The following is a 12140-nucleotide window of genomic DNA, read 5'->3' as shown; positions in this document are numbered from 1 at the left end:
TTTGATTAATTTTTATAATTCTTGTAAAAATCTTATTATTGAAGATTAGAAGTCTTGATACCAGGTGTCAAAAAGCCTATTATGTGGTGTGGGGATTTTAATGCACATAGTGCAATGTCAGGTAGTGATCATATAGATAGAAATGAGAGGGTGGTGGAAGACTTACTTGACCATTGTAATCTGGTGTGCTTGAATGATGAGATGGGCACTACAATAAATGTTGGTAAAAAGACTTTGTTGTGCCTGGATCTAATGCTGGTTTCCAGTGCTTTGGCAGGAAGATGTGAATGGGATGTTCATGAAGACTCTGCCATTGGAAGTGATCATTTTCCTATATGGGGAAGAGTAGGATTGCATTTGAATGAAGAAATAACTAAGATGAGTTCACAGTGCTGTTTTTGTAAAGTATATGGACGGTTTTTCGGAAGAGGTATGCGGATAGCATCAAAGGTCTGAGATTTACAGAAAATGTGGATACTTTAAATAATGACTTATGTGATATTGTATGGTGCGCTGCATAAGAGTCTGTTCCATTAAAGGAAGAACCACAGAATTAAAGAATTGTGCCTTGGTGGAATGCGGTTTGTGATTTGGTGATAAAGGAGAGGAATAAAGCCTTCAAGTTGGTGCGCAAAGCTTACACATTTGAAGCAGTATTGGATTATAATAGGAAGAAAGCCATAAGCTTGTCGAGTTATTAGGTGTGAGAAAAAGAACTATTGGAGAAGTTACTGTGATAGTATAGGGAGGGATACATTGATAGGTGACGTTTGGGCAAAGGTTAGGAGAATTAATAGAATTTGTAAGATCAAAACTATTCCAATATTGGTAGATGGGGATGACGTTGCTAAAATCAATCTGGAAAAGACAAATATGTTGTCAAAGGCTTTTGCTAAGATACATAGGAGTGGTAATTTTGATCCTGAATATTCCAGTATCCGTAAATCTTTTCTTGAGAAATATCAGGATATTCTCAGGAGGAGTGAGAATACTGGCAATCATGTAAATGATTGGTTCACTTTAAATGAGCTGAAACAGGCAATTAGCAATACTAAAAATACAGCTCCTGGGAGGGATCTAATGTGCTTTGAAATGTTTCACAACATGAGGGATGAGTATTTCTTGAGCTTTTTAATTAAGGGTACTTTGCCTAAGAGTTGGAAACATGCTATTATAGTGCCAATTGGAAAGTCAGGAAAAGATTTATCTAGTCCATCATCATATCAGCCCACAGCACTGGCATCTAATATTTGTAAAATAGTTACCGTATCAAAATGAGTTTCGGAAGTTTTATTCCACATTGGATCAAGTGATGATGTTAGATACTGATATCAAGAAAGCTTTATATAATAAATTCTTATAGCAGTCTTAATTGATATTGAAAAAGCATATGATATGCTGTGGAAAAATGGGCTTTTACTTAAGTTGAAAGGTTTGGGTATAGAAGGGTGCATGTTTAATTGGATACAGGATTTCTTAGTAGATCACATCATACAGGCGGGGGTGGGCATGGAGTTGTCGGATACAGTGGTGGTAGAGAATGGTAGCCCATATGGAAGTGTCATTAGTCTGGTTCTTTTTAATATTATAATTAATGATATATGATAATGTGGGTAAGGATATGGGACTGTCATTGTGTGCAGGTGATGGTGCAATTTGGAAAAGAGGCAGAAATGTTAAGTATATAATGAATGAAGTTCAAGAAACCTTAAAGACATTGGAGTGCTGGTTTAGGCAGTGGGGGTTTAAAATTTCTAATTCAGAAACTGAGGCAGTTTTCTTTACATGAAAGAAAAATCTGGATGGCAATGTTTTGTATCTATATTGTAAACTAATTGAGGTGGTAAAGGTGTTTAAGTTTTTAGGTAATTGCACTCAGACATGGAAAATACATAGAGACAATTGTCATTATGTGTAAAAAAGTGATTAATCTAATAAGATGTATTGTTGGATATGATTGGCGTGTGGATAAGGGAACTTTATTAAGAATATATCAAGCCATGATTCAATCAGTGATTGACTATGGATGCCAGACCTATAGATTAGTGACAAAAACCCTATTGTATAAATTGGACGTAATTCAGTCTTAAGCATTGAGAATTTGTTCTGGTGCTTTTATTTCTTCTCCAATAATAGCTCTACATGTGAAGAATGGAAAAATGCCTCTTTGAAGTGAGGAGAAGGTGGATGGATTTCAATTATTGGGTGAACTTGGTAGAGCAGAAAGACAATCATTTAACCAAATGTGTCCTTCAAGATAGTTGGGAGCATGGATCGCAAACAAGGGGGCAATATTTTGGGAAAAGAGTAAGTGATTTAGAGGGACAGTTGGGCCTACAAGTTTTGAATATAAGCATACATGCATGCTGGTCAGTTGTTCCACTCTCGTATTCTCAATGTTCTGAGGTTGATTTTACATTACTACAGAAACTTAAAGGAAATAGTATAGGTTTTAATTTGTCTAGTTTTGTAAAATAATATATAGATAAGAATTGGTTTGCTTATATTCAACTTTACACTGATGGTTCTAAGGATCGTACGACAGGAAGGACAGGTTCAGCAGCTTTTATTCCGGAATTTAATGTTAAGATTGCGAAAAAGGTTATCTAACAATTTATCAGTATTTTCAATTGAGTTGATGGCAATTATTTTGGCTTTAGAGTGGACTGTGGAGGTAAAGCTGTTGAGAGTTGTAATTTGTTCAGATTCGTTATCAGCATTGGTCTCTATCTAATTTTGTTTTTCTGAACCTAAACAGGGTTTTATTTTTGAATTTTTTTATTTACTGTATAACATACAACAGTTAAAAATTATGGTGGGTTTTTATGGATGCCGGAGCATAAAGGTGTGGTAGAATGAGGCAGCAGACTCATGGGCTAAAGATTCTATAGATCACTTGATTCTAGGTATTGAGATTCCATTAGGGAAGACAGAAATTAAATCTATTATTAAGGATAAACTATATGCATTATGGCAACAAAAGTGGGATATGGATGAGAAAGGAAGACATTTATATCAGATTCAAAACAATGTGAAGTTATCTAGTAAATTCACTAAGTGTAGAAGGGATGATGAGGTGATTATGAGTAGGATTTGCATTTGGCACTGTGAGTTAAATAAGTCTCAGCAGTAAATAGGGAAACATGTTAATGGTTTGTGTCAGGAGTGTGGGGAATGATTCTTGCAATCAATGGAGCATGTTTTATTACACTGTACTAAGTTTGCAGCTGAAAGGGGAACAATGCAGTCTAATTTACAATAGAAGGCTATACAGTGTGATGCAGTGGCTAGTATTTTAGCAGTTAGATTTGGATATTGGGATATTTATAAAGTCATGTTGTCATTTTTATATTTCACAGGATTAGCGCGTATAATTTAGTTTTTCTTTTTTTAAATTTACATTGCACTTTTTCCTTCGATACAGTAGGTGGCAGTAATACACCAAAGAGGTGTGAATTTGCCAGAAACCAAAAAAGTGTTATTTAATGAAGTAACAGGGAGGGCCAATGGGAGTGGTGTGGTTGACTTTCAAACAGTATTTGATAAAATACCACATTTAAAGGGATTTAGAAAGGCAGTGTAATTGGCTGCGAGAATGTGTAATTGGCTACGAGACAGAGAGCAGAGAACTGGTAAGCATTGTTTTTCAGACTGGAGGGAAATTTGATTCCTGGGTACACTGCTGCAGTGTTGGGATCACTGCTCTTTCTGCTATATATTCATGGCCTGGATTTGAGAATACAGGGCATAATTTCAGATTTTGCAGATGACACAAAACTCACATGTAGCAACTATTGAGGTGGATGATAACAGACTGCATGATAAAGGCAGACTGGTGAAATAGGCACATATGATAGATGAAATTTAATGCTGAGAAGTGCAAAGTGACATCTGGGCTCTGCACTCAGAGATAAATGACCACAGCTAACCGTGGAAGCTAGGAGCTTAACCTGGCTCCTAAAATAGCTTCTCCAATGGAGGGGAGTACTGCTTACTGCTTATGTCATTGCTAAGGGAAAGCATGGGGGCAGTAATTAGGCAGGAAGACTATTGCATATGTTTTGCAGTGAAGCACTGCTTTGGTCTCTGAATGCCAAAAGGGAGAGCAGGGTGGGAGAATGGTCAGGAACAGTACTAAGTGCCACAATATCAGGTGGCTGTAACAAAAATTGTGCAATTGATAGCTACTCCACAGCAAACAATAGTGCAAAGAAGATTGAGCTGTGGGAGTGTGGTGATATTAATGTTATTAATTACACTTGTTTAGGGCATTTGACGCCCACACTTGTTGTCGAGTTCCATTGTTGCTTCCTTTTTGTTCTCACTGTTGTCCTGTCGCTCTCCTGCCCCAATGCCCTCCTGATCTTCCACTTTTATTTTAATCCCTCATTCTATTACTTCATTACGCAGCGATAATCCAAGATCGTTTAATGAGATTACAATTACATTGCAGAGTCCCATTGGAGTAGTAAAACACTGGAAGCAGTGATTCAACATGCCTATCATAGTCTCCATTGTGCCTTGGATGGTGCTACCAGCTTTATTATACTGCTGAGGGAGGTGATGTACCTAATTTGCCATTGCTTGGTGGCAGTTTACTTGGTCCAAAGTCTTTAGGACAACAACTAGGTTGAATAAAGAGATGAGGTAAACTAAAAAATATTGATTGCACAATATTAAGCAATGGAGTTCTTTCTGAGATCAGAAGAAGTAGTGAGTCCAAGAATGTCAGTTCAGATTGGAGCCTTCAAAAGTAAGAGATGGCAGTTTCTGACGCACTTTTGAGAAACATGAAGAAATCAAAATTTTCTCAGGAGATTCTGCTAAACCCTTGTCATAAGCCCAGCAGATTTTACCAGAAGACAGAAGGGATTCAATTGCACTAGGATTCCATCAATTACAGAATGTTTTAATCAGTCCTTTAAGGAATGGATGATGAGTGGAGATGATGGCGGTATGGAATGGAAACAAATTAGGTACTATACAAATGGCAACTCCACTTCTTTTCTACATGTTATATTTGGCTGTATATAGTGATTTAAATGAGGGAGGAAAGTGGTTTGAGGAAACTGGTTAGTTTGTGGTGGTATATACAAGGCTTCATATAAATACTAGCATATGAGGGTAGATAATGCTTTCTTGGTGCCATGCCATGAGGATAGAAGCTCCTGAAGCTTTGTGTGTCCTTGCATCCAAATGAGCTATTTCACTCAATAATGAGATTAGATCAATTAAATATTTTTGTCATACTCCTGCCATGTTGTGCATAACACGCTGTGTGCCATGTTAGTCACAGACAGAATGACTATTAGTTGCAGCCAATGAAGAACTGCTAAATGCCCCACCAATAATGCTGTTTTTTTTCCTGAAGATGGAGCTCAGGTTTGGCTGTTGGAAGCCAAAAAATCCCCACAAGAGCAGGAAGGAAAGATGGAAATACATCAAGCTGAGGATTGTTCAGCAGCACTTTTTTGTTCCATTTTCACTTAGGCCTTCTTTGAAGCATCCAGTCCATTTATGAGACTTCAGACAGATTTTGCAAAGGCTTCTAATGTTTTTGGTGTTTTCTGCTTCCATTGCTCCCACAATTAAAACATTGGATGTGAAGTAACCTTCAGGCCAGTGTTCACAATGGCATGGGTCCCTTGCAGCTAAAATACAACAATGTTTCAGGCATTATCATTAATCCCATAATAACCTGGCTTTAATATATAATACTAGCAGTCTATATAACCTCCTGTAGGTGTGTACCTGTACGGTCAGGTGCTAAGTTATTGAACTCAGATGAATACGTACTCTTTATTCTGTGCTTCAATCTCTTTCTGTAAGTCTTCTTTTCCCAGTCCATTATATAATGCTTGAAGATTGGGATAGGTCACTGGCACTGTAACAAAGGTGCAAATAAAATCACTGATTTGTTTCTTCAGCATACCATTTACAAATTGGAGAACTATAATTCATTTCTCTTGAAGAGCAGCTTTCTCAATGGGTGCATAAGAGGATGGAATTTCTTATACAGTATAATAAAGTAGGCATTGTGGAGAGTTGGAAAGACCTTTCAACATTCAAAAATTAAAACTCCAATACATAACTCCTTTGCCTGCCTTCCCTTTCCAGTACAAAAGGGTTGCAAAAACAGAAATTGCTGAAAATACTCAACAGGTCAGGCAGCATCTATGGAGAGGGAAGCAGTTAATGTTTTAAGTGATGACCTTTCATCGGAACTGGGAAACATTAGAAATGTACTGGTTTTAAGGAAGAAAGGTGCAAAAAACAAAAGAGACAGTCTGTGTTGAAGACAGGAGAGATTAAATGACAAAAGGGTTGGTGGTGCAAGGCCAATGTAATAGGAAAAGTAAAGAAACAAAAGATGTGTCTGGAAGAGGTGGGAATGTGGAATAATGAACAGCTGCATTCTGAAAGTACAAAAAAAGAGAAAAACAAGAGAGTAAAACAAAATCCAACTAAGAAAAGGAAACAAAATGGGGGCAGAGGTTATTGTCTGACATTGTTGATCTTAATATTGAGCATGGAAGGTTACAAAGTACCCAGTCAAAAGGAGAGGCACTGTTCCTTGAGCTTACATTGAGATTCATTGGAACATTTCAGGAGGCCAAGGACAGTGGGGTCAGTGGAGGGCAAAGTGGAGAACTAAAACCGCAGGTGACAGGAAACTCAGGATCATCTTTGTGGACTGAATAGATGTGGTTGCAATGTGGTTACCCAATCTGCGTTTGGTCTCTCTAATGTAGAGCAGGTCACATTGTGAGCAACGAACACAGTGTACTAAATTAAAAGAGATACATGTAAATCACTGTTTCACCTGGAAGGAATTTTTGGAGTCTTGGATGCTGAGAAGGGAGGAGATAAACAAGTGGTGATATTTTCTACTGGCAAAATTTTAAATGAGATTTATTTACACATACAAATCTCCTTGCTGTCTTGTATCTATGAAAGAAAACTCAAACTAACCAAAAATTCAAAACATCTCATTAGTTTGGAACTATTCTGTTATGATTTATCTGAACATATTACATCCTTCTAATTAGGTCATAGGAACTTTTTGGTATCTGGATTATCAGCAATGCAAAATGGAACAGGCACAAATGAAAATGAAATGGTAGGGGCAGAACAACAGGTTTTTGCAAAAGCAATATATTGTGAATGTTGGAAATCTGAAATAAAAATAGAAAACACTAGAAATATTGGAATTATGCCCAAAAAACAGGTGCATTGTCTAACAATTTAGCCTTGAGATAGCCTGAATGGTATATTATAAGTTGTTTTGAAACCCTTCCTGTGGAACCAAGAGAATCAGGAATGAGTGCTCCATCAATTCCACAGGCTTTGCAATAACCCTTCCCCTTCAAAGCTCATTCTGACCTTCCCTTCCAGAACATACTTAGAACTTAGCTTTGCACTGTTTAGCCACATTAATTGGAAACTAGGCTTAAACCTGCCCCAAACTCATTACAGGTTGAACCCTTATAAACAGCAGACAAAGTCTAGGCTGAATTCAAGCACAAGCCATAGATGTATAAGGAAGTATCCCACTACACCACCCAATTCCATGATACATTTTCTTAATATGAGTAGGAGGAGGCACCTGAATGGGTGTATTACCATACTTTGATTTTTGCAGCTCTCAATAGCTTTCGTTGTGGCAATTTCACTCCAGGCCTTGTGATAATCATCAAAAGCGATCCTTTTAATTCTATAATGAAGCATAATTATTCATGTTAATTGTATGAAAAGCTTACCCACTCTCCTACATGTAAGCACATTATTAAAATGGTGCATTTTGCACACAAATGGTAACAGATGAGGATAAAAAAATCTAGCTTGGTACTGCTTTTATGATTGATCAAAAGGTGAATCCTCACAGAAACGCTCCTGTAAAAAAAGACATCCAAAGGCAACCAAACAATGGGAATCTAGCAGACTTGGGAAGACAGAAGTTGCAGAACACAAATCTCTTTTTCTTTGACTCTTTCTAATTTTTATCCCCTTCTGAATACACTGATCCATGATTGGTTCCTAGTCACCTGTAGCACTCCAGTAACCCAGCCAAGCAGCCATTCTTCAAGTATGATCCTTGACGATGAATAGCAGGTTTTCAGTGAGGTTGGAGGTGGGGTGTCCAAAGGCACAGTTAAAAGGAGGAGTTCCAGGGGGGCTTTTGAAGGCAGAGGGAGAGGCAGTGCTTTTAGAAGAGAATTCCAGAGGATAAGGACATTATGACTCAATGATCAGTCTCCAATGGAGAAACAGAGGGAGTGAGGAACAAGCAACGATACAGAGGCAGAGGAGTAGAGAGATGTTGGTGCAAAACAATGAAGAGATTTGAAGGCGAGAATCAAGGTCTTCAAATTGAACTGCAGGGCTCAGGAGGTTGGCAGAAGTGATGATTAAGAGAAGTGTGGAGAAAGAAATATGGTCCCAAAAGAAAGGACAGCTGGAATACAAGAGAGGACAAATTGGACATTGAGCAGTTTACCCCTATCCCCTTGAGATCACCTAAATCACAGCAACCATGGTTTGAACTTCCTGGTCTGTATTCCTAAATTCCACACTATACTATATTTATCCACTGGGTCACTGGAGAAGCTTCTATTGAGATTGTATTTTTAAAACCAAAAACAGAAAATGCAGAGCATGAGTGAAATTAATTGTTTTCAATTGTCTCTTTAATGTCATGAATTTGCTGAGTCATATAGCAATTCAATATTGGGAGGCTGACTCTGCACACAATTGGTTTCTCAATTTTAGATGGTAGTCTGACAAAGTTTCAATAAGAGGAAGGAAAGGGAAATCAGAAGGGTCCGCACAGGCAGCTCTCTTACACCTTTTAGTGGCTCATTTTAGAACTGCATCTACCGAGGGAGAAGATTAGATTGGTTCCTTGTCTTCTTGGTTGGGAGATTTAAAAAAAAATAGATCCATCTTCTTTTGAAAAAGATACATTTTACCAATGGCTTAATAGTTAAATGTGCGACTTGGTGTGGCACCAAGCAGTACAGCCAAGGAAGGTCCCAAGTCCCCCAAATGTTGAATCATTGAAATTGCACTCAAATTTGGTGCTTAAAGGGTTAACACACACAAATTCCAATGATTATTCTATTTCCCACAGATCACAACTAACCCTAAGCAACAATTTAAATGGAGGATGAGAATGCAAAAGGAGTCTGAAAGGCCTGCTAACTGTTAGCATTGGATGAAATTTGAGATATTTAAGGAAAAGCCATTGAGCATTTGTTATAACAAACAGATGGAGGCACTCTTCAGGAGATTTTGAAAATGATATCATATGTAAAGATAACAGTATACAGATCACACAGGTGTGCAGTTCTGAAAAGATTATTGAGGAATTGATACTGAAATCAGACAAAGTTTAAATAAATACCAGGCTCTACTTCAACTAAACAAAGTTTAGTCAATCTTCCTAACATTCAAGTGAGGAAAATTTCAGCATATTGTATTCATTCCTTTCTAAAGAGGAGTAGATGAACATTAGATTGAAAACGGGTCATATTTTGCTGTAGAAATAATGGTGAGGTTAACAGAGCTCACTGTTATTGAAGTGTAAATTGTACAGCAACACCTGGTGTCCACATGTGCAGCTAAACATAGAAATCAGTAAGCTGCTGCCCAAGGTGCCCTGCCTCTCCAGAAGCTTGCTGAGAGACATAACATAGAAATTCATGCATGGATATGAAATTGGGTTACATACATGATAGATACCCACCAAATCCGACAGAAAAAATTGGGGCTTGTCCAATCCAGAACAAGTAAATTATTAATGCAAGATACATCTTAATTGCTATGAAACGACCTCTCTGGCACTGAAAAATCATTTTTACAAAGGGTGGAGTCACTTTCCTTCAAATTTTAAGTATTGTTGGAGGTTAGAATTTTAAAAAATGCTTTTTCTTTCTGTCCCTTTTACTTCTCTCTTGAACACATTTTTCTGCCTTTTATTTTGCTTTCTTTACCTGATTTGACATTGAATTAAATATTCTAACCTACACTTCCTAGTTCAGACTCTGTGCTCCTCATTAACAATTTTTCAATTTGATTGTTTAGGGAGAAGCACAGTTGCTTGACCCTTTCACACAGTTCCCAGACCCCCTAAAGAGGAAGCTGTGCTGAAATGGCTTTGTAATCACAGAAAGTTCCAGTGCAAATCCCATAGAGTATTTGTGGTGAATGTAATAAATGACTGCTGCCATTAATTGGCTGCTGACTACAACATCTAGCCCATTGTAGTTGATGGGGCAACTATTGCTTCCATGATCCTGTGCTAGGGAGGGGAAATCCTACTCCTGTAATGATTGCTATCCAATAACCTGTGCTAAGGGCAGATAATTGGACATCAGAGGATAATGAGAGATCTAGGTTGGCTGTGATGCCTTTCACAGTCAAATAACATGGAAACACTCATTGTGTGGACTCAACACGAAGAATAATCACTTGCTTGAAATAAGAGAAGGTTTTTGATGCATGTGGATTGTGATTCAGTGCCTCCAAGAGATGAGAGAAAATTAAACAAAACAACAGAATTGAAAGTTATAAGGAGATCAAATGGCCTTTGAAATCTTTGACTCCAGTTTTATAACAATTGAAGTGTCTTCTGTTAGACTGATATTGTATTTTTGTCAGATTACTTTTAAGGTTCATAAATTTAACAAGTTTATCTGCTTAAAAGTTTAACCTGTAGTTACCCATCTGTGTTAAGCTATGGAATGCATCAAGGCAACCGGAGGTACAAATTATACATGATTTGTTGGAAGGAGTGGTCTTGCAGTACTGAATGGCCAGCAACACCAATTAATTGTTTGTTTATCCACGATATGTTGCCAAATTGGTCCAATCATTTATATGTAGCTCACTGATGATTGTCAAGATCTGGCACTACAGGGAACCAGCTGCTTCCATTAACACAGCTCGGTATCTAGCTTTCTGATGGCCTTGAACAAAACCACTCATCCTTGGTCACCAGCAGGTAGGTGTGGCAGAACTTTCACGTTTTTGGTGACATATGGTATGTAGGCAATCCACTCTGTATCTACCGCTCTCCCTGGGAGGTCTTCTTTCATCTTGTTCAAATTATAACACTTCAAAATCAACTTGCAGCATTAAAATGAACTTGATCTCCAAAAACCACAGAACTCTGTAATTTCCATGGTTGCTCCCATCAGTTTATGTTGTAAGAGTTCCTATTTATCTCCCTTTTTTCAGCTCTTCTTCTCTTGCTGACATCTTGTAAATATTTCAATTACATTCAGCTTCTCACTGAATTAATTCAGATATTTTAGTTTCATTTAAGCATCGCTTATTGTATGTTATAAACAAATTCAAGAACATTTATATTTTTTTTAATGTGGAAGACGAAAAAATGACAAAACTCAGGACAAAATCTTACTGCAAAATGGGAGATTTAAAATATGAATCCAGAGGGTTCTGGAGGTTGCCATAAAATATGCTACCCACCAGCGTCCTCATTTCATCAAAGCTATCATATTTACAATAGTTAAACTGAGTTGTGCGGGTCTAGAATATCCAAATGTTGTTTACGAACAGCTGGATTCTATTTATCTACTCACGTTAGTGGCTTCCTGTGAAGTAGTGTGGAAACTTGCTCTTGAAAACGGGCCACAGGAAAACTCCTAACTGCTAACTTTTCTCCAGCTGTTGAAGGGCAAAAGCAAACTTGAGACACTCCAGTACCCATACAAGGAACCAATGGTATCATATTGTATTTCTTATGCGACTAAATTGAGCTGTCAGATTAAAAGCCTCAAATTCCCCCTTTCAGCATACCGATTGTGAAGTCTGTGATACTATTGAGGAGTAGGTCTATAATAGCCAGATGCAGTATACATATTTTATATCAGAATATTACCTCTGATGTGTAAATTCATCCTGTCATAATTGCATTCCTTCCATATATCTTATAGCTTTTTGCAGAACCCACCCCCATCCCCCTTCCCTCGGCAATTTCCTCCGATTTCGTTCTCAGATGTCGATGGCTATTCTTCCACATTACTAACACTTCGCCAATACCTGCTGACAAGACCATTCTTCAAGCATGAGCCTCGAGTGTAAATATCAGCAAGCAATTTTGCCATGGGGAAAAATCA

General features: G+C 37.7%; 1 protein-coding gene across 2 annotated transcripts in view; it reads right to left on the bottom strand.

Moving 5' to 3' along the window:
* The window catches only part of LOC121289262 (ubiquitin-conjugating enzyme E2 U-like), a 704797-nt gene that overhangs the window by 23035 nt on the left and 669622 nt on the right, over positions 1-12140 (bottom strand). The window contains exons 7-10 of one of the 2 annotated variants that reach the window (XM_041208516.1): positions 11604-11688; positions 7629-7714; positions 5797-5884; positions 5368-5651 (exon numbers count right to left, since the gene is read on the bottom strand). In XM_041208516.1, coding sequence (XP_041064450.1) covers positions 5627-5651; positions 5797-5884; positions 7629-7714; positions 11604-11688 — 284 coding nt within the window. In that variant the 3' untranslated portion in view covers positions 5368-5626. Of the gene's footprint in view, positions 1-5367; positions 5652-5796; positions 5885-7628; positions 7715-11603; positions 11689-12140 lie in introns of those variants that run through there. The other variant, XM_041208515.1, reaches the window with a different exon arrangement.

Source organism: Carcharodon carcharias, chromosome 16 (genome assembly GCF_017639515.1).
Source record: "Carcharodon carcharias isolate sCarCar2 chromosome 16, sCarCar2.pri, whole genome shotgun sequence".
Classification (NCBI taxonomy): domain Eukaryota; kingdom Metazoa; phylum Chordata; class Chondrichthyes; order Lamniformes; family Lamnidae; genus Carcharodon; species Carcharodon carcharias.
This window is presented reverse-complemented; position numbering and strand designations above follow the sequence as displayed.